The 27,440-nt window shown below is 40.0% G+C and overlaps 1 protein-coding gene across 3 annotated transcripts in view; it reads left to right on the top strand.

Moving 5' to 3' along the window:
* Positions 1-27,440, top strand: part of MYO5B (myosin VB) — a 391,629-nt gene that overhangs the window by 119,162 nt on the left and 245,027 nt on the right. For all 3 annotated transcript variants that reach the window (XM_042448811.1, XM_042448812.1, XM_042448813.1), the window contains exons 2-4: positions 1,062-1,172; positions 14,406-14,577; positions 15,407-15,551. In XM_042448811.1, the coding sequence (XP_042304745.1) occupies positions 1,062-1,172; positions 14,406-14,577; positions 15,407-15,551 (428 nt within the window). The remainder of the gene's footprint in view (positions 1-1,061; positions 1,173-14,405; positions 14,578-15,406; positions 15,552-27,440) is intronic.

A 27,440-nucleotide genomic window follows, 5' to 3' on the forward strand; every position in this document is an offset into this window, starting at 1 on the left:
TCCACATGGCAAAGTACATGCAAAGGAGACCCAGGAGGATAGCTGCCATCTCTAGGCAAGACTGGGAATGATGCCTTCCTGAAATACTGGAGAGTCACTATTAATTAGTGTTGCCCTAGGGTGGGAATTGTGTATTTCTCCAGATGTTGTTGAACTGTACTGAAGTAGCAGAGCCAGTGGTGAAGTCCAGCAATCCCTGGAGGATCACACAATTCCTGCCCCTGTATAGACCAATGGTTCACAATTTTTGGTTTTCCAGATGTTTGGGACCTCTGCTTCTAAAGTCCATTATAATTGGCCAAGATGGCTGGAAAATCTGGAGGACCAGAGTTTGAGAATTAGCTTACAGTTGTAAATCACTTAGACACTGCTTAGGTGATATGAAGCGGTATATAAATGAAGCTTGTTTATTTTGTTTGTTTTTTGAGAACTCTTCCTATATATAGATATGTGACCAGTTTTGTAAGGAATATACTGTTGAATGACAAGTGCTGAGTGAAATCCTGATAGGATGGTGGAAATAATATTTATTTAATTAATTAATTTATATCCTGTCTTTCTCTCAGCACAGGATACATTTGCTGGCTTTATGCCATGCACATCAACTTCCCATAGGGAAGGTGCAGAATTTGGGTTGCAGAATTGAGCGGAATGCAAGTTGCAGAATTCAGGCTTGGTTAGCTAACAAGGGTGGAAGCAAGATACCGGACTAAGATCACAGGGACGTAGCCAGGATTTTAGTTAGGGGTCCAGACTAAGTGCCACCATTATAATGGGGCTTGGGTGCGGCGGTGCAGCCACACGCACCATTCATTTTTTTAAAGGGAGGGGGGGGGGGTCCGGCCCCCAAGCCCCCCCCCCCCGGCTACATTCCTGAAGATCAGAGTGAAGGACCTTTTGCCTTCTAGACAGTTTTGAAGTTACCATTGGCCATAAGAGTGGTAGGGACATGGAAAGACAGAGCTTTCCCCACTCAAGACTTTATGACCCTTTGATCTGACTGAGCCCATGTCGATATTCTTAATAGTTGCCTTTATTTACCTCCTTTTTCTTTTTTGCAGTATACAAGAGTATGGATTCCTGATTCAGAGGAAGTTTGGAAATCAGCAGAAATAATCAAAGATTACAAAGAAGGAGATAAAACACTACACCTGAAACTTGAAGATGAAACGGTGTGCTCTCCTGTTATTTTCTCTCCCCTTTCTTCAACTTCTCTGTTTTTTTGTCTGTCTTTTGCTTTGTTGGGTGAAGGAATGCTAGAAAAGCATTTTGAAGTCCAGCTTCAAAGTTTTTAGATGATTTCTTTTATATTGGAAGATATTCCTGGAAGAGATGTTTAACACATTATGCCATGCAGACGTATACTCTGAATAAGAACTGGAGTTTGGAAATGTTACCCTTTTTTGGATAGCAGCTTCAAAAATCTAGTTAGCATAGCCAATAGCTATGTTAACTAGGGGACTTTCCTTCAAGCTGTGAGGAAAGCCCAGTATATGATGCAGCCCTGACCTTGAAGGTTAATATAGGAATGGAAGGGAGGCTTGATTACATAACCTTTGAAATCTCTCCCAGCTTTAAAATTTAGAGTAGATAAACTCATGTTTGCTTAATATAATAAATTATACAAGTTAAAGGATTCAGTGGCATGCTATCCCACCACTAGAAGGGAATATGTATCAGTTGCTAAGAGCCTTTTCACACTGTAGTTATAGCACTGTGATTCCAATGTAACTACCAAGATTCCATTTTACACAATTCTGGGATTTGCAATTTTGTTATTACCCACCATCAAGTCATTTCCAACTTCTGGCAACCCTATGGCAAACACATTACAGGGTTTTCTTTGCAAGATTTGTTCAGAGGGTGTTTTCCTTCTCCTGAGGCTGAAGGAGTGTGACTTGCCTAAGGTCAATCAGGGGTTTCCATAGTCAAGCGGGGATTAGCATCCTGGTGTCTGGAATTGTAGTCCTGTGCTGACACCACTACACCCTGCTATCTGTCTGCAGATTGTCAGATTGCTCTGGTGCCTCAGCAAATCTCAAACCCCGGGATTCCATAAGATGCAGCAGTCATGACAGTTAAATAGGAATCGTGATATTATAATTTCATAGTGTGAAAAGACTCCTAGTATCTCACCAAAGTACAAACCCCAGAATTCCATGGGATGCAGCCATGGCAATTAAAGTGAGATCATAGTATTATATTTATGAAATATGGAAAGGCTCCTAGTATTGTAGGGTTAAAATTATCATGTTGAACTGTTACTGGATTTGCTATATGGCTAATGTGGCTACCCCTGGATGTTTACTGTTACCCTACTAATGCACATACCTTACTGCAGATACAGAAGTCAGGTATCTTTCGAAAATAGCATATATGTACTGTTATAGCTCTGCATGTCCAAGTTTTCATATATATAAACTATTTGCAAAACATAGTGTGTATAGTATATATACTCACGCATGAGTTCTAGTAATTTTGATCAAAACATTGATCTAAAAAACCTGAATTGATTTATCCACGGGTCAATGTAAGTACTGTACTATAACTCGTATTTAAAAAGGAACCATCCCCTGGTGAAAGGCAAGAGTGTCATCTGGCCTGGAAGCACTAACCCGTCGCTGCTCTTTCCAGCCTTTAATATGACCACAAACAGTTCTGCCTGCTGGAATTTTGTAAGTCATTTGGCATTGTTTTCCTTTGCTTAATCCTTTGTTATGTGCCCCTAAGTTTTGCCCTAGACTTAGCCACAGATCATGTCAAAATCCATAATTTTGGTCCCCAAACTTGCCCTTCTCTTATACATGAGGTTGACTTGTAGTCGAGGATATATGGTACTCAGAATCTTTGGCAGTGGAATATGGCAAACTGAGATATTTACTGATAGTGATGCTCCACAGGCTCTTCAAAAATACTCCCCCGGCCCCAAATGCTTGATGCCATAGGAGTTGGGAAGGACCTAATATATTTGCATTTTTTCATCCTCAAGAACATTTGTAGTGACAAGCACTGAATCAATTACAATGACAAGTAGTTTTGTCCTGCATCATCATGGACTTGTGAAGAAAGAGTGTGTTTAACTTACTTGGCCAGTATAAAGGGCAACAGAAAATATAATTTTTAATTTAATCAGTAGCAAATCTGCTGTGTTACTAAACCAGTTAGCAGATGCAGCTTTTACAAACTGATGATCCTCCAGGGACATTGTAAATAATTCATGAGGCCTGCCAAAAAACAAAAAGCCCATGTTATTAATAGGGAGGCTGAACTTCAGGAGTGAGAGTAGAATCTGGTGGATGGAATGCTAACAGTGGTTATAAGAAGCCAGAAGTGATCAAGACTTTGTGACCCTGGGAAGTTGTTTTTTTTAAAAGCAGATATTCAAAGTGTACACATTTCCCCATACTAAAAGGAGGAGGAGGCAGAGGAGAGGTGGTAGTAGTGGCGGCAGCTAAATGAACACGAAGCCTGCGTCACTCCTTCGGTGAATCTTATTAGATATAGACAGCCATCACATCCACTGGGGTTTTGTTCGAGGACCAGCTGTGGATAGCAAAATCTGTGGATGCTCAAGTCCCATTACATACATTGGGGTAGTAAAATGGTGTCCCTTGTATAAAATGGCAAAATCAAGGCTTCCTTTTGGGACTTTTAAAAAAAAATCTGTGGATGATTGGATTTGCAGATAGAGCCAGTTGTTTTTCCTTAGCTGAGAAGAGGACAATCTAATGGCTTGTTGTTGTTGTTGTTGTTGTTGTTGTTGTGTGCCTTCAAGTAGTTTCTGGCTTACAGTGACCTGAAGGCCAACCTGTCATGAGGTTTCCTGAAAAGTTTGGTCTGAGGGGACTGCTGTTGCCTTTCTGAGTCTGAGAGAGTGTGACTTGTCCAGAGTCACCTGATAGATTTCTAGGGCTGAGCAGGGATTCAAACCCTCGGTATCAGGAGTTGTAGCTTAACACACAAACTACTGTTCCAGGCCATTCTTACTCCCTCATCCAATTTGTGCTGGCAAAAGTTGTACCCTCACTTTAGATTTCTCTTGTTTCCACCATGATGTTCTGAGAAACACTGTCACTTAAGTGCTTGGTGGACACTTAGACCCCATTCAGACTCACCTATTTGTGCTGGATGGAACTGGGTAGATTCGGATCCCCTCCCCCCGAATCCCTCCAGAGGCAAGTGCCCACTATTTACCTCTGGGTAATTTAACCCTGAATGCCATGCAGGTTTGGTGGAGAGTTCTCATTTGTCGAACTGGTTTAAAAAAAGGCTCCTTTGCTGTCAATCAAATTTATTTCCACTTTCGTCAAGGTGATGTTTCTTACAGCGATTGGGCCACTGGATGTGTGCTTCCCCCTCCTTTAAAAACAAAAACCAGGCGCCAGTATGTGCAGATGCTGTCAAATTTAAAAACCTCCAGGTAGGGGTGTGTGTGTGTGTGTGTGTGTGTGTGTGTGTGTGTGTGTGTTGTCTGTATTTGGTTCACTACAGATTATGGGTCTCCCCTGCCTCCGTTTTCAACCCCAAAATGTAATCTAATGCATCTGCATCCTTCCTCCTTGTGACCCCAGAGCCTCATACCCTAATAATTAATTAATTAATTAATTAATTAATTAATTAATTAATTAATTCCTCACCTTGGAATACCATATCTGCTTCCTTTGCTTTCCCTCAGCCAGCCCAGTTCCTTACAGACAGTAGCAAAAGCATTCTGTATCAATTTGCCAAATTGAGAGAGAAACATTTGTAGCATTCTCATATAAAAATAATTTAGAAAAATAGCCTTTTGCAAAATGCATGCTGCTGGGAGCAAGCAAATGAAAGGGAAAGTAGCACAAGCAGACACATTCTATCTATATATGTATCTACCTGTAGAACTATGCACATAGATGGTCAAATATATAAAAAATAAAAAGAGAGCTGCCTGGTGCGAGAGGGAGGCTTGTTCCATTCTGTGCCCTCCCTCTGACCTACCCTGAACTTGACCCTTTCTCAGGCATCCCGATTGACCTTTGCTCATCCCGATCACCCTTTGCATCCTTCCTCTGGCTCCTTGGCTCCGTCAGTCACCCCGATTGCCTGGCATCCCTTCTTTCCCCTGGCTCCTCCCTCCTCCTCCTCCTCCTTCGCCCTGATGAAGGGGAGGGAATGTTCTACCCACTGCCCTCCCTCTGACCTAAATCCCTCCCCTGAACTTGCCCCGATCACGATCAGGGACAAGTTCATATTCGCCAAACCTGTTTTTTTAAAAAAGATACAGCTTTTACTCCGCTTCCAAATGACCTGCGATAAGGAGCATTTGCCCCTCAACAAGTATGCAAGCCTAGGATTCACTTGTGAGAGATTCGAGGCGAATATGAACTTCACATGCATAATTCAGTTCCTGATCCGGGGTAAAAGGTAGTCTGAATGACCCCTTAATGTGACCAGTTTCCTTTTCATTTTTCCAACCTTACATTATCAGTTTTGAAAGTGCACATTTTCTCCAACACCACATTTTGTGTGATAAGGCGGATGGAAAGAGAATGTATCTTGTACCACAGATGAATGTCTTCAGTGTTAGATTTTTTAAAAGAAACTAAGTAACTATTTTAATAATTTTTATGAGATGGGAAGGAGTTTTTAAAGAAGTTGGTAACTGCTCTAGTTAAGTTTGGAACAATAACAGTAAATTATTACTTTTTAAAAGTAACTTTCCAAGCCTCTCCAGATCCCAAAGTTTTAACTCCCTTCTCAGAATCTCCAGGACAAAGACTTAAATCCCCTATTCAGCCTGAAGGAGACATATAGCCATCATAACTAGTTGCCACTGATCACTTTTATTCTCCATGAATGTGTCAAATTCCCATTTAAAGCCATCCAAGTTGCTGGTGACTTGAAGTTCTTATGTCAAGTGGATCCTCAGGTTAACTACACACCCTTTTGTCCATTCTTAGTTTAACTCAGGATGTCCTTCCATTTCTGCAATGCATTCTGTCTCTCTTTGGACATGAAGAGTGGCACAATAAATATATTTTGAAAACACAAAAGAAAGAAGGGTGTGAAGATCAGCTACAAGGAGTGGCTTGACCTCTCTCAAACTCTTTCAACTCATGTGGTGATGTCACTCTGGGTACTCCTCTTTGCTCCAGTGCCTGAGTGTCAGAAAACATGTGGCAAAGTATTTATGACTATTGCAGAGCAGTGTTCATGGATATTTCTTTGGTGCTATCACTGCAAAGCTCCCTGACCTCAAATGAGCTGTGTTTCATTCCGGGAACCAAAGTTCAAGAAGGGTATCAACAAGCTGGAATGTGTCCAAAGAAGTCCAACCAAGATGATCCAAAGATCTGGAAAACCAAGCCTGGCGAAGAAAAACTTAGGGCATTGGGTATGTTTAGCTCAAAGAAGAGGACTAAGAGATGATATGATATCTACCTTTAAATATCTGAAGGAAAGTCATGTAGAATACAGAGCCAGATTCTCTGCAGATGCCAGCCACAGATGCTGGCGAAACATCAGGAAGAAACTTTTCTAGAACATGGCCACATAGCCCAAAAACCCATAAAAAACTACAGAGCCAGCATGTTTTCTGCTGCTCCAGAGAACAGAACATAAACCAATGGATTAGAAAAGATGTGCCTTCTAAACATTACAAAGAACTCCTTGACTGTAAGATCTGTTTGGCAGTGGAATTGACTACCCGGGAGGATGAGAGTTTCTCTTTGTCTAGAGGTCTTTAAACAGAGGCTGGATGGATATCTTTCTGGAGGGCTTTAATTGTTAGTTTCTCCATGGCAGGGGGTTGAACTAGATGGCCCTTGTGATCCCTTGCAACTCTTGATTCTATAATTCTATGAAAATGCAAAAAAGAAAGTGGTTTCAGTTACTTTTAAGACAATCAGTAACACTAGGGAATTTGCTTGATGTTATTTTTCCCTTTAGCCTCTCTAGCCATGGAATTTTGTCCAGTATTTCCCTGAGCTTGTTAAAATCAGTCTTCCTGAAACCCAAGGTTTCTTTTTGACCATACTTTTCTTTGGCCTGTCCTACAATTATGAATTCTAGCACTCCCTACTAAAGTACCAACTGCAATGATTCAGGTAGCCACCTCCTTGTTGTTTAGGATCAAGTCCAGGATCGGCGACCCCCTTGTTGCTTCCTCTACCTTTTGAAAGAGGAAAGGCTTCTTGGTCGCCGCTTAACTGGCTGCTCAGTTGCTGAATGGTGGGGATAAGTAACCAGATGATATTGCTGTCCAGCTGTCATGCCCTGCTTGTTTGTTTGGGCTGGACCTTTGATAGCAGCTGATGACTCCTGACATACTGGGATGATTGGTTTGCCTTGAATCTTTGGAACTGTGCAAGGTATGAAACCAGCTGTGGGAAATGGGTTCAACACCTTGGAAAATTCCAATTAGAGTGCAGGAATGGTCAAAATGTGGTTCTCTTGATGTTGTTGGACTGCAGCTCCCATCATCCCTAAATCACTATTGCCAATGTTGAGGCAGGCTTGGAAAGAAACAGTTTTAAAAAAATACCACCACCAAAACAGGGTGGTTTTGTTTGTTTAAACCTGCTTTTAAAATTAATTTGTAAGACTACAATATAAGACTAAATCAGAAAATGCAGTTAAAATGTTTATGGCTATTATCTTAAATAACAAATGTCCCTTTAAAAGTGCTCTTTTAAAGCAAGTTGATTTGGTTGAACTTACGTTAATGGAAGAATTTTTTTCTGAATGGCATTTCTTGCATTATAAAATAAAGTGATTAAAAAGAAGCAATATATATATATATATATATATAATTTTATTTCTATCCCGCTTTTCCGCGATGATCAAAGCGGTGTACAGATAAAATTCCAATACAAGATTAAAAACATAGCAATAAAACAATTCATATTAAAAGACTATTACACAGCCAGCTGACTCTGGATTCTAGTCTAACAGTGAACAACTGCCAACAAACGGTTCAAGTTAAGATGCTTAAATTCAAACAATCCTTGTTGTTTCAGTAAGATGGCTGAAAAATAGTAATAATAGCTTGATTTTAAAAATACATATGAATAATCAATTAAAAAAACCAAGGGTGTTTTCTTTAAAGTCATTTGGTTTAAACCATGGTTAAACCAACCTGGTTTAAACCAGCCAACCCTATGTTGAAGAATGCTGGGCTGCAGTTCAACACCTTCTGGAGGACAATACAGTTGTTATCCATGCCGGATCAAATTCACTACCCCATTAACATGGAAGCCATCAGCTACCCCTGTGGTGGTGCATTTTGGAGAATCAATACTGGTTTAAGAATTAATTCTATTTCAATGTGCACTTTGTATGTTTTTAATTGTACTGTTTCAATTTACAAGCCGTTTTTTGTTCTCTTATTATTGTTATTGTTGTTGCCTCCAACTCCACAAAGCATTTCTTGCCACCTTGTTATTATTATCATTATTATTATTAAAGTTTATTTATAAACACTATAAATTTGCACAACGTTGTACAGAACAATGTTGCCAAAGCTGCCTGTTTACCTTCTGCTAGCAAAGCGCATCAGCAGGAGAGTGTTTCCTTTTCTATGTAATAATAATAATAATAATAATAATAATAACTTTATTTGTATACCGCCCTTCTAAAAACCAGGGCGGTGAACAACAATTCAGAACAATATAACATCAGGTCATACAAAACATTAAAACAGATTAAAAAAATAATAAAATGTCCATGCCGGCAAGACAGTGCTGACAAGGGGAGGGGGGGAGAGTAACTGGTCAGGGGTAAGCTTGTTCAAATAAGTGGGTCTTTAGCCCCTTCCTAAATTGGGCTAGGGAGGTGGCTGAGCGGAGCTCGAAGGGCAGCGCGTTCCAGAGGTTGGGGGCAGAGATGGAGAAAGCCCTCCTGGTGGTAGAACTATATTTCGCCTCTGGAACGGTTAACAATAGCTGCCCTGATGATCTGAGTGTGCGGGGCGGATTGTACGGAGAGAGGCGGTCCTCCAGATACCCTGGGCCTCACATGTGTTACTTTGCTTTGCAAACGAACCATACCAAAGTTTCTCCAGGTGATCAAAGAGCCCAGGGTTCATGCTTTGGTTAAAAAAATAAATAAAATCTCATGTGATCTTTTCTGAAACAAGGTGGTGCTTGCGACCTGCTGGGTCGATCTCAGCTGGTGCTAATTGAGTCCCTTGTGGCTGGCTGGTTTCAGCAGCACATATCAATAGCCATAGGGAAGATGCTGGGGTTGTGACTTCTGCTGTTCCCAAAGGATTTTCAATGGAGGTGGCAGAGGGGAAGGAGAGGGCACAGCTGCTGACACAGCTCTAGATGCAGAAGAAACAAAAATCAATCTAGATATACCAATAGTTTAATTCCTAGATATGGATAGTTTTTTAAAAAAAACAAAACGAAGTGCAAAACACCATGTAAGTAGGAGAGGGAACATTGTTATACAGATTGAGTTTGACATTCTTTTTCTTTTGCCAGTTTTGATAACAGATCACTCCTATTGTATTTTTAAAAAACAAAGCAGGGCCTTTGTCTGAGATGTGTCTAAGTGTTTCTCCAGTGTTGCAATACAGGTACAGAATAGGATATTTTACTCAAATCAGAATTAGACACTGGGATTTTTCAGTTTCCATTTTTTTTAAAACAAACAAACAAACAAACAAACAGCTCATAAAAATGCACACTTTAATTTCTAGGTGGTAGGACTACTCATTGTATTCATTTAAATTTTAAATAAGACCATGACACTAAAAACGACCACAGCATATATTTTTTTGAAAGTTTAATTTTCAGCAGCACAAATCCTAGATACATTTCTCAGTTTTGTTGTTAAGTAGACAAATATCGTGAGCCAGCATGATGTAGTGGTTTCAACATTGGACTACTAGTCTGAGCAGTTCATGTCAGGTTTGTTTTGGTGTTTTCCTCATAGTTTGGAGACAGTTTTTCAATTCACAAGTTTAAAGATGCCCGTCTCCTGCTGAGTCCACTTGATATATCAAGGACAAATGTTTTTGTCCTGAAGTAGATCTAGAAGGAATTCCCACAAGTGTTATTAACTCATGTTATCCTGCCCCTGGTTCCGACCTAGGCATGGGGATGAAGTGTGTGTTTACATCCGCTGTCACAGCCCTTCAGGGAAGACTCAAGGGTGGCAGCAGGTAAGCAGTGTTAAGGGGCTGTGTGGTGCACTGGCTCTCTCCACAGAGTTTTTGAGAATTTCAATGGCAAACAACTGGTCTTTTTGCTCTCTGCTAATGCCCCTTTGGGTCAGGATCAGTCTGGGACTGCCAGATTGGTGTCCAGACTGGTCAATCCTGGCCTGGGCTATTGGTCTGCATCGTCCATACAAGACAACACAAGGCCAGAGGGAACATGGGCCTTTTGGCCCAAGTCTACAAGCCCTATGACTCTGGAGATCAGGGATCGATCCTTGCTTGGCCGTGGAAAGTAACTGGATGACCATGGGCAAGTCATATACTCTGAGCCCTAGAAAACCCCATGATAGGTTTGCCTTAGGGTTGCTTTAAGTCACAAACCATTTGAAGGCACACGACGACAACAACAGCAGCAGCAACAACAACAGACAAGTTTTTAGGATTTTACAGCTGAAGATTCAGCTTCAAAAAATGTGCTGCCATCTTCTCATTGCCATATTGTGGTTTTAAATTAAAATGATTAGGATCAGTTTTTCTGCTTTCCAAGACAAGCGAAAATGGCTTGTGTGCAGTGTCTGGTGAATTTCTGTGTAGCAATATCCTTTTAAAGCAGGATCCAAGAAGAACATTGCGTTCTCCTAGTGGGTGGGGTACCTTTTCTCTGTTGAAGTCTACAATCCAACTGGGACAGGTTATAACCCTTCTTTTCACTCTTTCTCCACTTCTACCCCTTCCAGGGCACATGTGTTTGGGTGGAGAGGAGAACTGCTGTCTCTTTATATCTGAACTGATAGTTTGCAGAGACTTTGACATTAGAACATAGACCACAAGTTGCTCATTTTTGCTTATGGGAACCCACCACATAACGTGATAGGAGAGGAGCTTTGTCCACTGTTTTTTATTAATAGACCGTTTCATTGCTCTATTCACAAGCAGTGAAAGTGGAGATTGAACCTAGGGAGGCAAAACAGTTTATAGAGAGAACATTTGTGGAAGGAGTGGATGCTTTTTTTTGTCATTCTCCCGCTTATGCTTTTGTTGTAATGTTGATCTGGATTACCTAAATCAGCTTTTAAAAAGAAAATCCCACTGGCAGTAGAAATCACCCCTTCCTACTGTACACATTCATACCTTTTAGGTATGAAGTTTATTGCCAGTAGTTAAGATGACAGTTCTAAGAAGATGCATAGTTTTATAGACTGCCCTCTGTTAGTGCAAGAGAGAATTTAAAGCACGGAAGATACCAGCCTTTGCCAACTTGGGAGCCTTTCAGATGGGTTGATTGACAAATTCTATAATGTATGTGTCAAAGTTTGTTCCCTTCTTGCTGGAATAACAACAATTTTAAAATGTATATCTCACCTTCCTCTCAACATAGGGACTCAAGGCAGACAAATTTAAAACAGTATGAACTAAAAAATAACACAAAAGCATTAAAAGCATAAATATTAATTTTTTTTAAAAAAATTACACAATTTATAAAGTTAAAACATTACACATTAAAATATTAAAATTTATTAAAAACTGTACAAACTTTGACCTATGAATTGTACAACGTTTAACAGCTAAGCCTTCATCAGTTTGAAAAGCCTTGTAGCCTCTTTAGGAAGGGATTTTCAGAGTCTGGAGTAGCTACCGAGAAGGCCCTCTCTCTTGTTCCCACTAAACCATCCTGAGAAGGTGGTGGGAGAGAGAGAAGGGCCTCTCCATATGATGTTAGTGCTCTGATGGGCTCATAAAGGTAGACCCAAGCCATACAGAGCTTCTGTAGGTCAAAACCAGCACTTCGAATTGTCCTTGGAGACTGACCAGCAGCCGATGGAGCTGTTGCAACAAGGGAGTTATGCTGAGTGCATTTATAAATACATAATGTATAACCATAATCTCCAACACAGTATTAGTCTACTTGAGTTCTTCTAATTATTAGGTTTTGTTTGTTTGTTTAAATGAGTTCCCCACCTCGTTGTGCTCAAAAACTAGAGCAAGAAATTTTTCACTCAAATTCAGATTAAAGAGGATTAAAAAATATTGATAGGTTTTTCCTTTGTGAGTTCATTAGCCAACACTCCTCATTCAATGAGAAATAAATTGATGTAGGTGTAACCAGACCAATAGCCCGAAATGGTTTAGCATGGGTTTTTTGCTTAAGGAGTCAATGCAAAACCCTTTTAGCAAGGATTTGCCATTAACATCCTGTGAGGCTGAGTATGTGACATGCTCAAGCTCACCTAGTATGTTTCCATGGATGAGCAGTTTTTGAACCCTGGTCTCCTAGAGTTCTAATCTGACAATCCAGCTGCTATATCACACTAGCTGTCACAACATACTGTATTATTCTTTCTAAATACCTGCAGGTGTTGTGCTATTTTAAAGTGTATGGTTTTAATGTGCTTTTATCTTTTTTAATTGTATTTTTAACAAATAATCTGTTTTAATATTGTAATAGTTTAATTTTATATCCCACTTCGATCCACTGGGAGAGGTGGGAAAACATAAATAAAACTTCTTCTTCTTCTTCTTCTTCTTCTTCTTCTTCTTCTTCTTCTTCTTCTTCTTATTTATATGTTTTTAATTATACTGTTCTTTTAAATTGTAAGCCACTTTGGGTACCAATTTTGAGAAAAAAGTGGGATGATGATGATGATGATGATGATGATGATGATGATGATTGTAAGACAGTCAGGATGGTGGAGTGGTTTGAGTGTTGAACTATGACTCTGGTGGCCAGAGTTCAAATCCTCACTCAGTCATGGTAATCCATTGTGTAACCTTAGGCATGTCACACTCTCTCAGCCTCATAGGAAGGCCAAGAAAACCATGTGATGGGTGTCTTAGGATTGCCATAAATAGGAAGTCACTTGAAAGCACACAGCAGGATCAACAACAATCGCAAGAAGATCACAGAAGTAGTTTTGAGGTAGTTTAATTGGAGAAACATAGAATCTCAGGCTGATTTTGTTGTCTGGAATGATCATGAATGTACCTGTGAGCAATGCCTCTTTATAAAATAATTTATTTATTTTGAGTTTTGAATAGCATAATTCATCTTCTCCTATATAAGTCAAATCTAGTGAGTTTTCCTCCCTTGCCAGGGCTTATCAATTTTACCCTTCCTTTAGAGAAGGCAAGATAAAATCTAGAATTGTCATATATCCTTTGATGGCTTTGATTCTTGCTACATTATGCTAACAAGATGCTAGCTCTATGCTTGTGACCTACATGTCATATTTCGTCTGTGCCCATTCTGAGGCAGGACATGATTGGTGCTAAACCATAGTCTCTATCTGTGGTTTTTAATTGGCATTGCAACTGTGGTTTAAAGGTAAACAGAGTCAGTAGTGATCCTTGTGCAAATGCAAAGATGAATAGTCCTGTAAATGGAAGCTAGCAGTAATTTGAAAATGAGAAAGTAATGTGGGAGGTGGCAAGCATTTGTGGCTTTTTCCTGATGTGCTATCGATGGCCAATAAATAAGAAAACCTTACTTTCAGTGTACTGGGGCTCTAGCTGAATTTTAAATCAGTAATGATCTGTGGAAAACAGAAGAACCATTTTTATCTTTGACAATAGAGGAGAGTTATCAAAATGGTGAAAGATCTGGAAACCATGTCCTATGAAGAGCAGCTTAGGAAGCTGGGTATGTTTAGTCTGGAGAAAAGAAGGTTAAGGGGTGACATAATAGCCATATCTGAATATTTGAAGGGGTATTGTATTGAGGATGGAGCAAACTTGTTTTCTGCTGCTCCAGAGACCAGACCCCAGAGCAATGGATTCAAACTGCAGGAAAAGAGATTCCACTTCAGCATTAGGAAGAACCTCCTGACAATAAGAGCTGTTCGATAGTGGAATACACTGCCTTGGAAAATGATGGAGATTCTTTCTTTGGATGTTTTTCGGGAGTGCTTTGACTTTGTATTCCTGCACGGCAGAGTTTGGACTGGGTGGCTTTGTGGGCTCTTCCAACTCTATGATTATATGATTCTATAATCAATAATTTATTATAATCCAGTTCAAAATAACAAAGATTAAATCTCTTGCAGCCAAGACATGCAGCTATTTTGTTTTAAATCCCCAGTTTATGAGCTCACCTGCTCATTGGCTTCATTTGCCATTTTGTGTCCTAGTACCATAACTGTGGGCCTTTTCACACTACACAGTTACAGTACAGTGCTATTATTCCACTTCATTGACTTGTCGAAGCAGGGAAATAATTCCATCTATATGTGCAGCAATTTTTAACCATGCATTTTCTTTGTCGTTTCAGATCCAGGAATATCCTATTGATCCTAAAGCCAATAAGCTTCCCTTCTTGCGTAACCCAGACATTTTGGTTGGAGAAAATGACCTGACAGCTTTAAGTTACCTCCATGAACCTGCAGTCTTGCACAACTTAAAAATCCGATTCTTGGAATCAAATCACATCTACACATACTGTGGTGAGTGCTGTGGTATACTATCTCTTGCAATATTTGAGTTGAAGGGGGTAGGAAGCAGCTGCAGCATTAAATGTAATATAAGATATGGTGGCCCTGCTTGCTCATAATGATAAGCAGCTGAGGAAGTAGACCAAGTCTATGAAAGGTTATGCTACAACTTCTTTCACATGGTTAGTCTCAAAAGTGCTTCAAGAGCCCTTTGCATCATGATAAGCTAGAAATTCTAATTCTTTGAACCACTGTTTTCATGAGCAGAGTGCTGAATGGGCAGCGTCCCATTCACTTCCATAGTACTCCTCTGACTTTTGTGAGAAGATAAATAAAACAGTTGTGGAGAGATTTTTATTTTGTCTGAACCTTTAAACTTTTGTATTTCTCTATTGTGTTGGTTCTTACATTTTGGAATAGGGACAAGCACTGATCCCTGTTATGTTTCTGAAACAACACTGAAAATAATAAGGGAAGAAACTGGAGTGCCTTAAAAAGAAAGATTTCCACCACATGTTGATGAAACAGTCCACTCCTGCTTACATTTAAACTGAAAACACCTTGCATTTTCAGCACTTTGAGCAGATACAGTAAAGAGCTTCCAAGTGTGCATTTCTCCCTGACATGTGTGGCTTTCTTGGAATGTAATTGTAGAAAGTTTATTTGGTAACAAGTGATTTTAATATAGCCGTACATTGGAGGGGGGGAGGGGAAACAGGAGAAAGAGCAGCTGTCAATGTGAGAGAATTATTTTGGGGTGATGGGGATGTAAGTTCTAAGTTATCAGTTCTGTGTCTCTTAATTAAGTACATATCAGGTTTTGACTCTTATGTTTTTGAAGGTATTGTCCTGGTTGCCATTAATCCCTATGAACAGTTGCCAATCTATGGACAAGATGTCATCTATGCTTACAGTGGCCAAAACATGGGAGACATGGACCCTCATATCTTTGCAGTTGCGGAGGAAGCATACAAGCAAATGGCCAGGTAAGCAGAAGACTTTTTTCCCCTATTCTATAGATAGACTTGGACAAGGCTGATGCTGACATAAGCTATAGGAAAAATAGATCTGAATTCAGCTGACAAGGTGACCAGGATTCAAGAAATCTTAATGATTTGCTTTGTGTCATGAGGTAAGCAGTTCGAGGCGGAATACAGAACACAGAAAGTACCGCAACCTGGAAACATCACCCAAGGAGACTTTCTGTTGTGCTTTCTGCAACCAGACCTGTTTATCCCGAATTGGCCTTTTTAGTCACCAACGTGCTTGTACAAAGCGCGGGATGTGTCCTTCCTGAATCTTTGTTCGCGAAGCAAAGCCAGAGAGAGAGAGAGATTTATTTATGCATCTTTCTGTCTGAATGTCTGTCTTTCTTTTCTTCCTTTCCTTTCCTTTTTTTAAAAAAAAAATGTCTTAGTTTTCATGGTTCTACAGGGAGAAAATATGAAGATGCATTTACATTGTTGTCCTGCAGGCCATTGTGCTTATCCTTGAAAATTTATCATCAGAGTAGTTTGAAAGAGGCAAGTGATCTAATGATGATTTACTTAAAGGAAGGCTTTTGCTCTGTGGTAAAGCAGATGTTTTACATGTTGAAGGTCCAAGATTCAAATCCCCAACAACTGTAGTAGGGCTGGGAAAGACCATTGTCTGAAACCCTTAAGATCTTTGTCCAGTCAGAGTAAACAGAACTGAGCTAGATAGACTAATAGCCTGACTGCTTCCTTTGTAGCCTATACATACTTTATGGTTTCTATCTTGTTTTTGTGTTCTTGGAGTTCTGTCTCCTTTGTATGGCTGCTCTCTGTTGTCAGAATTTTGAAAAGTTGTGTTGTCAGAACTTGGAAAAGTTAATTTTTCAGGTGGCCATATGGAAATTCAGGGAATTTCAAGCTTTCCCACTGAGATACATATATGTTAATATGTGTGTGCACATACATGCACAAAGCTACAGGACTTGAAATGGGAACTTCATGATCTGGGACTAGGGACTAACCTGGCAGACCAACCCAGAACTGGAAAGTATCCATCTGTAGAAAGGAATACACAGATACAATATCATATAATTGCTCTGAATGCATACTTTATGGGGAAAAAAATCATGTGGTTTTCTTGGCAAGATTTGCTCAGAGAGGGTTTGCCTTTGCCTTTCTTTGATGATGAGAGAGTGTGTCTTGCCCAAAGTCATCCAATGGGTTTCCCTGGCTGAATGGAAATCGAACCCTGGTGTAATTCAAACCACTACACCACATTAACTCTCTTAGATTACTGGTAAATTCAACAGTTGGTCCTCCATATCCATGGATTCTTTATCCATGAATTCAACCATCTACAGCTTTATTTTGTTAAACCTTGGCAGGTTACACACCGCCATTTAGTACGTAATGAATATGTACTAGGGTTAGGAAGGGGCGGTGCTTCCACACCCCCTAACCCTAGTACGTATTCTGTATGTACAATATGGCGGCGGCCGTTCCACATGGTGGCCGCCATATTTACGTATCGGACGCTGTGCGTCCGCACGTGTCGCGGCGTCTATGATGTCGCGAGTCCGCCCCTGGCGCCTTGCGACGTCATAGAGGCGCCGCTTAAAGAAGCTCCATTTTGGAGCTTCTTTTTCGGTCCGTGCGGGAGCTGCGCGGTGTGGCTGCTGCGGCTCCCGCACGGAGCAAACAGCGGCAGCAGCAGACCACCGCAAAGCGGCGATCTGTAACCCGCCCTTGATTTTGTTATTTTATTTAAGGGACACTATTTCATTACTCCATTTTATTTACTGGAACTTGAGCATCCAGGGATTTTGATATTCACAGGGGAGTCTGGAACCAAACCCCAGCAGATGTCAAGGGTCTACTATAGTAAAGTTGTGGAAGGTGGGATCTTTAAAAAGAGGTTATCTGAGTTGCCTCTGATTCCCTCTGGGCCAAGGTAAAATTCTGAAGAGCCTTGAAGTAGAATGCGATATAACAGTTACAATATTAGTTTCAGACTTGTAGGATCCTAAAAATAAATAAATAAATAAATATCATAAAAGCATTTTATGTAATCATATAACATGCTATAGGTGATGTTGCTTTTTGGAAGGTTTTCAGAAACTTCAACTGTTCTAAGGCAGCTGCAGCCATATTGTTATCCAGGGCTGGATGCTGGAGCATACAACTCACTTGTTGCAACAGTTCCACTGGTTGCAGGTCTATTTCTGGGTACAATGTTAGTTGTGACCTATATAGCGCTATATTGCTTAGGTTCAGGTTATTTGAGAGACTGTATTCCTCCATATGAACCAGCCCAAGATGGGAATGTGGCAGCAAATCTTCTTGGTGGCTGCTCCCACGGTCTAGAACTCCTTCTCTAGAATGGCTTGCCTTGTGCCCTCTTTGGTTTGGTGTAAGCAGGTGAAGGCCTTTTTTGTTTTGGCAGCCTTTTTAGGAGGAAAAAGCCTTTCATAATGTACTGTATAGTGTATTTGTTTTCTTTTTAAGGCCCATGCTTTTAACTGTTTTTAACTCTATTGCTAGTTTAATTTTTAATTTTTGTATGATAATGCTTTTGAATGTTGTTACGTGTTTTAACCTCTGTAAGCCTCCTGGAGTCGGCGCAGGGGAAATGGTGGAACAACAACAATAACCTCTTAACCACATAAAATGGTTCAAGGACAGTCTTGATTTGCAGAGTGTGGCAGGGGAAAATGAGGAAGAAGTCCAAAGGAAGATTTTTACTTTTGTGTGAGGTAAATGGCATAGTGCTTTGAGTGCTGGACTATGACTTTGGAGACCAGGGTTCAATTCCCAGCTCTGCCATGAAACCTTCTGGGTGATCTTGGCCAAATCACACTCTCTCAGCTTCATGGGAAGGCAATAGCAAACCTGCTCTGAACAAACCTTGCCAAGAAAACTCCATGATAAGGTTGCCCCATGATAGGGTCACCATAAGTTGGAAACTACTTGAAGGCACACAATAACAGCAACACATTTTGGATTGGGCCCTTTTTACTTTTGTGTAGGGCAATTTTTTTAGCTGCATCTGTTTTTTAATCTTTGTAATGTGCCTTGAATCTTGGACTTGAAAAATGGTGGTGACTAAGATGAGATCAGCAACATCAACCTCATACATTTATGCAAGTCCAGGAGCTTTCATCTAAAAGTTCAAAATTTTCATGTGTCAGTTCTAGTTGTAGAATTTGGATTCATGTGGTTTTAGAGTGTGTAGTTGCAAAAATTAGCCCCAATCTCCACAGTCTGTGGCGGTATCTGAACTTACGTTCACCTTCAGTATTCAGAAAGACCATTTTTCTCTCCTTTTAAGCATTCTCGATTAGTAGCAGGAGATGATGGTGCATCAGCAGATTCCAGGAACTCGGTACTAGGAAATTTTAAATAGACACTTTATTTCTCTTGCCTTCTGGAAACAAAAGCATTTAGTGCACCCCCCTCCTTGTTCTTATTACCTTTTTATTACTGTTACTTCTGGTATGACTTTATCATTATGACAACAGTGCTTGAGCCAAGTTCAGGGCTGCTGTGAGCAGGGGCTGTTCTCAGGGTTTAATTGGGAGCTTCATCCACCTACTCGTGTTCAGAAATTGTCCCAGGAAACAGTCAGATGTTGCTGACAAGCTGACTTGACCAGAGACCCTTGAGAAATGAGAATCTCTGCAGCAGTTTTTAAATCTTTCAAGGAAATTTAAGAATAGGACCAAACCTGCACAGTTAGGATCTTTTTCAACTCCCTTGTTGGAACCATTAATCCAGAAAAGGACTGCATCTTAGGTCAATACAGAAAAATATGATAAGGATGCAAAAATCATAGGGCATACCTTGGCAAAGAGCTAAAACCCTGATTCTTCTGTCGGTATACTAGAGCTAGAGATAAGTGATAGCTTTGGGGAGTATTTAAAAAAAGCTGTGCTACTTATGGCACATGCTTGCTTACAATTTTTCCTCTCTAGTGATCCATTTTTGCAGATTTGTATATTGTTTCCAGCCCTTCTTTAAACAAAGTGGTGAGAGAAACATCTCAATATGTGCCAGTATGAAAGAAATGTCTGTAGTTAGCCTGAGACATTGTTATGTGCCTTCAAGACCATTCTGAATTATGGTGAACCTGGGGTTTTCTTGGTCGGGTTAATTATTCAGAAGATGTTTGCTATTCCCTTCCCCTTAGGCCGAGAGTGTGTTGCTTGACTAAGCTCACCTGGGTTTCCATGGCTAAGTCAGGATTGGAACCCTGGTCTTCTGGAGTCCTACAAAACAAAACAAAGTCCCTGTAACCAAAAAAAAACCCCAAGATATAACCAAACACAACAACCAAAGGGTTCTGGTAAAAACTAAAAAAGAATAACAACACCCTGGAGCAAAAAAACAATGTAATATCTAAAAGGGTAAAATTACCCCACTGGAAGATCTAAAATGCTAAGGGTGAATAAAATATCCAAAATACTTGGCAATTATAGACAATATTATTTATAAAACAAAAGGCCAGACGCGTTTCGACCTACGTCTTCTTCAGTGGCCTGTCAAAATATAAAAAGTATATCGGCACCTTAGCAACAATGTGACTTGCTGAATTCAGCAAAGTCACATTGTTTGCTAAGGTGCTATTATACTTTTTATATTTTGACAGGCCACTGAAGAAGACGTAGGTCGAAACGCGTCTGGCCTTTTGTTTTATAAATAATATTGTCTATAATTGCCAAGTATTTTGGATATTTTATTCACCCTTAGCATTTTAGATCTTCCAGTGGGGTAATTTTACCCTTTTAGATATTACATTGTTTTTTTGGCACAGTAGAAGCCCCCCCCCCCAAAAAAAAAGCAGGGATGTGGGTTTTCTGAAAAAAGTAGAACTGGAACAATTTCCAAAATAATGCACTGTCCTAAATAATACTATCTGATTTAGCATGTTTGGTTGAAATATTATATTCTGACACATTGAAAGCTTTATGCGGAAATTATTTTCTTGGAATATTTGTAATAAGGTAAAGAGAAAAACCTATTTTAGTTATATTTAGCAAAAATGACTACACTTGAAAAACAGTTTTTAAAAATCACTTACCTGAAGGTGATATTTTATATCAACAGTTTAACTTTCTTTTGTCGACACATAACTAGCACCTTCAGCTTCCTTCCCTCCCTCTCTGCATTACTTACCATTTTCATTTCAAGTTGGGAAAAACTGATTCAGTGCAACTTGTGTAACGTATTATTTCACTAAAGGATGAATGTGAGTCAGTGGGTATGGGCAACAACTGGTCAAATTTTGTCTTGACTACTTGGGCTTGTAACTGAGAAGCAAGAGATTTTGTGAAATAGAAAGAAGCTTAACAGTACATCAGTTTGTTAGTCTGTTCCTCCTGAGTGTGAGAATAACCATGTGCTCCTCTCCTTAGAATAACCAGAACTTTATATCCTATATTTAGACCATGTAACATGATCAATTGCTTTACAACAGCCCAGACAACTGTAGGCACATACACATAGTCAACACTGGAAATTTTTCCATCTCACATCCCTGGTCCTCAGCTGTATTGGAGCCAATGGCAAAGAATAAAGTGCAACCCTTTTAAGCACTAATAGCTGCTTTAATGTCGTGTGTGCACCTGGTGTGTGCCTTCAAGTTGTTTCTCAGCTTATCTAAACCCCCTGGCATCTTCTTCTTCTCTTCTGAACTGTCTTCAGATCAACTTATAAATAAATAACTTCATATTCCACCTGGATTTTTCCCAGCTCCACTTGGTGCTGTCCATGGTTCCATTTTCTGGTTGTCTCTGCCCAATTTCACCTGGGACATTTCCCCCTCCTCTCCATTTGCAGAATTCAAAACATTAGTTTGCCTTCAGTATCTCATGTTGGGATTGTTGTAACAGATAAAACTGCTTGCAGGAGAATATTGAATGTAAAAGATGCATGGGAGGAAGAGGTTATGCACATCCCGCCCAGTTGCTTCATCATTTGGATTTAAAAAAAAAACAACCCAGAAAGCTCACTTACATGCATAAGATGTTAGTTAGGTATATTTTGAATGCTCTCAGAGGACAGGAGTGTTGTCTTGTGTTTATTCTGACTTGCCCTGCAGTGTTGGGAGTGTACACTGATATCTGTTAAATGCCTCCATCTTCCTTGAGTAGAGTTGCTTTGAGTACACATCCAGGAAGAAAGACAGAATATAAATTACATAGACAAATAAACATTGGTTCCATGATTGGCAGATATGATGAAGCCCTTCTATTTGGGCCAATAACTTCTCTTGCCTATAGTTCTGTAAATAAAAAGAATAGAGAGTGGGAAAACAGAGAAGGAAACCAAGGCTGGGTGTAATATAGATTGAGTCTCCTTTATCTGAAATGCTTGGGACCAGAAGTGTTTTGGATTTCAGATATTTTGGGATTTTGGAATAGTTGCATATACATAGTGAGAGATCTTAGAGATGGGACTCAAGTCTAAACATGAAATTCATTTACGTTTCATATGCACCTTATACACATAGCCTGAAGGTCATTTTACAGACAATATTGTGGGCAGGGCTACAGTTCAGGGAAAGGACACCTGCTTTCCACATAGAAGCACCCTGGTTCTTTAAATTTATAAATTCAGAATCATCCCTGCCTTAGCATTTCTAGTTTCTCCATATGATTGTGGAAGCTGGGCATTGAATATGTTTCCTGGATTTAAAAATACCAAATATTGCCACAACAGGAGAATTTTTTAATAAGAGAGAGCTAATGGACTGTGACTGAGATTCTTACCTTTACTAAAGGTAATACTCTTTCATTTGGAATATATGTGGCAAGTTTTACCTATACAGAACCTAAACATTTTTCCAGTGGTAATGGTACAAGGACATCTTGAGAAATTTCATTTTTCTCTGGCCAAGAAAGGGAAGTCAGCTTCACACAGGACAGAGGCAGCCTGGATTACAAGAGAAGTTACTTTTCTGTTCCTAATGAGTTGCAATGTTATTGCTGCTGCTGCTGCTGTGTGCCTTCAAGTTGTTTCTGACTTACAGTGACCCTAAAATGAACTTATCATGGGGTTTTCTTGAGCTGAGAGCATGTGACTTGCCCAAGGTCACCCAGTAGCCTTACATGGCTGTGCCAGGATTCAAACTGTGCTCTCCAAACAAAGTCCAGCACTCAAATCATTACAACATCCTGCCTCTTATGATTTTATTACCTGTCTTTTATTGTCCCTATATAGCCAAGAAAGGGAATAGCCTCTGCCTGCATTGATATCCCATTTTAGACCATCTTATCTGACAATAGAAATAATATCTAAGACCAAATGTAGGCATGTGACTCTAATATTGTCATTTTTCTTTTCCTGTATGGTTTTTAGCATCTTTCCCTGTTGAAGCCAGTGAAGCTTCAAAAGCTTGCATGATGTATTTGGTGCATTTTTGGTTGGCTCTATATAGGTACTGCTATTTTGTGGATTTTGTATTTTGTTGTATTTTGCTGTATGGTCGACATGGCTCTCCTGGATTTCCTGGATAAAGGTTACAAGGGGGGGGGGGGAATCAATGCAATTGAAATATAGTGGTTGAGGAGAGTTCTGCATATAGTAGGACTGCTAAGAAGACAAATGATTGGCATTTTAGAGCAAATCAGGCCTGAACTCTCAGTAGAAGCCAAGATGACTAAACTGACATTGTTCAAGTTTAGATATATCATCTGATGGTGTGACTCATTGGAAAACATGACAATGCTTAGTAAAGTGGCAGTCAAGAGGAAAAGAGGAAGATTTCAGTACAAGTTTAATGATTTATTCATGAAGCCACAGAACTGTGTTTGCAAGGCCTGCGCAGAGCAGTTGATGACCAGGGATCTTGGAGGTCTCTCATTCATAGGGTTACCATAAGCTGGAGTCAATGTGACTGCCATTAACCCTAGCAATTTAGAATTCTCAGCTGGAGAGCTCTAGTGCCTCAACAAACTACAAGACCAAGAATTCCTTAGTATACAGATATGGCAGTTAAAATGGAATTATAGTGACATAATTGTGTAGTGTGAAAGGGTCCCTGGTAATCCAGGGTCTCAGCATAAAGTGGTCTGGACCTTGATCATTGTAACTGATGATGCCAGGGACTGAGCCTGGGACTTTCTGCTCGCAAAACAGATGCACTGCCACTAAACTGTGGCCTGTCTCCATGCAAAACACAGTTCTTCATACATAAATGACTGTGTCATTGTACAGACTCATAGCTCTTCAGGGAATACACTTGATGTGCAATCTGATCACTTTGTGTAGATATTTGTGTATATGTGTATAAATAATATTGCTTTATAATTAAATATGCTTAGTAAAAGTTTTCAAAATAGAGACATTCATTCATACGTGGACTTTGACATAAACATGAACATAAACAACAACAAAAATTCATAACACCTAATGACTTATATTACATCTCCTACTCCCTAACCCATTAAAAATGCATCCCTCTTTTCTCTAAACTCCACTTAACTGTATATTCTAATTTCTCCTCCATTCATTATAACATTGCTTTATATACCATAAGTGTTTCCTAGCTCATATGTTCTAAGTGCACTACACCCAAAAGCTTTTGATATTAAAATATAATTTCTTACATTTTAGAACAGGCCACCTGCTTGGTGCTTTTCAATCCAACTGCCAGCTAAGCTCCTGCAATCCATTTTTAAAATGACACAGTTGCTCTGGGTACTGCTCTTTGGCCCTAAACTTATAATTAGTTTAATATTGTGTGTGTGTGTGTGTGCATGCGCGCAGGGGGATATGTCCATGTGCCTTCAAGTTGCCTGCCGATTTATGATGACCCAATTGATTTCATAAGGTTTTCTTAGGTAACAAATACACAGACATGGTTTTTCCAGTTCCCTCCTTTGACATATAGCCTACAGTACATGGTATAGGTGGCAGCCTCCCATCCAATTACTTACCAGAACTGACCCTGCTGACCTTTCAAAACCAGGTGGGATCTAGCACCTTTAGGGTATTTAGACCCTGCAGTGTAATACTAGCTCAAGGTTAAACAATATGTGAAGATACCCTCAAAAGAACACACACCCCCCTCAAAAATTAGAACCAGAGCTTGGGTGTAAATATATATTTATTTATTAACTTTCTCCCAATATGGGACTCAAGTTGGTTTACAAAAAAATGCTAAAATGGTGAAAAAGCAAACAAACAGATGAAAAAGAAGTTGAATGGCAGTTAAGTAAGTTTTTGTATTAAAATGCCGTTCAGTTTTTTAAAAAGTATAAATTCATTTAAAAACTCGACAGCAAGGTTAAAAATGAAAGGTTTGCTAGAACAAGCAATTTTACGCTGCATCAATAAAAGTACATTGTCTAGATCAAGGGAAGTAATAGTGCCACTGTATTCTGCTTTGGTCAGGCCCCACCTGGAATATTGTGTCCAGTTCTGGGCACCACAATTCAAAAAGGACATTGAGAAACTGGAGCGTGTCCAAAGGAGGGCGACTAAAATGATGAAGGGTTTGGAAACCATGTCCTATGAGGAACATCTTAGGGAGCTGGATATGTTTAGCCTGGAGTTAGGTATTGGGGGCACTGCGCTCCAATGGTTCCGCTCCTACCTCTCGGGTAGATTCCAGATGGTGCAGCTGGGGGACGTCTGCTCCGATAAGAGGGAACTGACATCTGGTGTCCCTCAAGAAGCCATTCTGTCTCCCATGCTATTTAACATTTACATGAAACCATTGGGAGAGATCATCCAGAGATACGGGGCACGGTGTTATCAGTACGCTGATGACACCCAAATATATTTCTCTGTGTCCCCGACTGATGCAGTAACTAAGGATGGCATCTCTCCTCTAAATGCCTGCTTGGAGTCGGTAATGGGCTGGATGAGGAAAACAAACTCAGTGTGAATCCAGAGAAAACGGAAGTACTGGTGATAGGTTCCCCGGGTCTGGGTGGTGAGATCTGTCACCTGGTCCTGAACGGGGTCATGCTCCCCTTGAAGGACTCGGTTCGCAGCTTGGGAGTGCTCCTGGACTCGTCGCTCCAGCTAACATCTCTGGTGGATGCGATGGTCAGGAGCGCTTGTTATCAGCTTCGGCTGATAAGCCAGCTGCGTCCCTACCTGGACCGGAGGGACCTTGAAACTGTAGTACATGCTCTGGTAACCTCTCAATTGGATTTCTGCAATGTGCTCTACATGGGGCAACCCTTGTACCAAACCCGGAAGCTAAAGTTAGTGCAGAATATGGCAGCGAGACTGGTCGCTGGTTGTTCCAGGTCTGACCATATAACACCCATCTTGAAAGATCTTAATTGGCTGCCTATTCGCTTCCGGGCTCAATACAAAGTGTTGGTAATGACATATAAAGCCCTAAATGGCTTGGGCCCAGGGTACTTGGAGGACTGCCTCTCCCCATATAATCCGCCCCACACACTCAGATCAACAGGGAAGAAATTGTTGGAGGTCCCAGCAACACGCTATGTGAGGACCTCACAGAGGGCATTCTCTATCATGGCCCCTAGATCTTGGAATAGTCTCTCAGATGAGCTCCGCTCCACCACATCCTTAGGTCTTTTTAAAAAGAATCTGAAGACGTATTTTTTCTCCCAAGTCTTCCCACCATGAAAAATCTTTTCTTCTTACCCCTTTTCAGTGATGAACCTGGAATGTATATTTCGACTTCCCCTTCTATCTGGACGTTTTGTTGTTATTATTATTATTATGCTGGTTTTAATGCTGTTTTTAATTGATTTTATTGAAATGTTCTTATACATAACTGTTCGCCGCTTTGATCAAATTTTGGAAAAGCGGGTTACAAATAAACTATATTATTATTATTATTATTATTATTATTATTATTTTACTATGCCACTGTATTTAATGGGACTTGAGCATCCATGGATTTCGATATTCATGGATGGTCCTGGAAGCAAACCGCAGTGGATACCAAGTATCCACATTACTGATTGTCAGTCCTATTGAAGCCGGCATAACATTATAGGATTGCATTTTAATTCCATTTTTGGATAATGTAATTGAAATTGTGGAGTCAGTTTCATCAAAGTGTCCACAACGAAAGGAATATAAAAGCTTCTGTAGTTACAAAACAATGAACAGTGATGTTCCCTACACATTGCATTCATTACTTTACAATTCAAGGAACAATTCTAGTATAGTAAAGGAATTTTCCCTAGGTCTCCAACCCATTTAGAATATGTATCATTTAAGTCTTCACTGCATATAAATTATATGTTGGGCGGTCTCTTTTTTTATCTCTTAGTTGTATCATCTGGCTCTTTCGCCTTGTTGAGAGAAGATTTAGATGAACCAGCAGTCTAATATGGTGTGACACATCCTTTGTGTGCTCTTTCAGAATCACTGGGCAGACCAAAATTGCTCTGTTCAGACTGCTGGCCCACATGAGACCTGATTAAGTTGTGATTTGCACGACAGTGTTCTGAAGGAAAAGGAAAATGGAAACACACAGAAGGAAAAAGTCCTGTGACTTGCTTTGTGGTTTGATTTCTTTTTTCTTGCACAAAATTAATGATATTGTCGCATGGGGGGGGGGGGATGAATGCTGTCTAAACATTAAGGTGGGGAGAAAGTACCATTTGGCAATGATTAGACCTTTCAGTCACTTTGAAAAAAATGTAATCAGGCTAGATTAAAGGCAAAGTAAATTCACCATTAACAAAATATTAATCTTAAGCTTTTTAGCAGCAGAGACAGGTTAAAGCATTGCTGCCAAGACCAGCCAGATAAAAAGCAGAGCTGATACCCAAGGCTTTGGGTTTCTGGGGGAATCAAGCAAAATCGTGGGTTTAAACAGCAATTATCTCATGCAAAATGCAATATCACAATTAGGATTTTCACACAACATCACTATTAAATAAGCAATAACTAGGCAATAAACAG

Source organism: Sceloporus undulatus, chromosome 2 (assembly GCF_019175285.1).
Source record: "Sceloporus undulatus isolate JIND9_A2432 ecotype Alabama chromosome 2, SceUnd_v1.1, whole genome shotgun sequence".
Taxonomy (NCBI): domain Eukaryota; kingdom Metazoa; phylum Chordata; class Lepidosauria; order Squamata; family Phrynosomatidae; genus Sceloporus; species Sceloporus undulatus.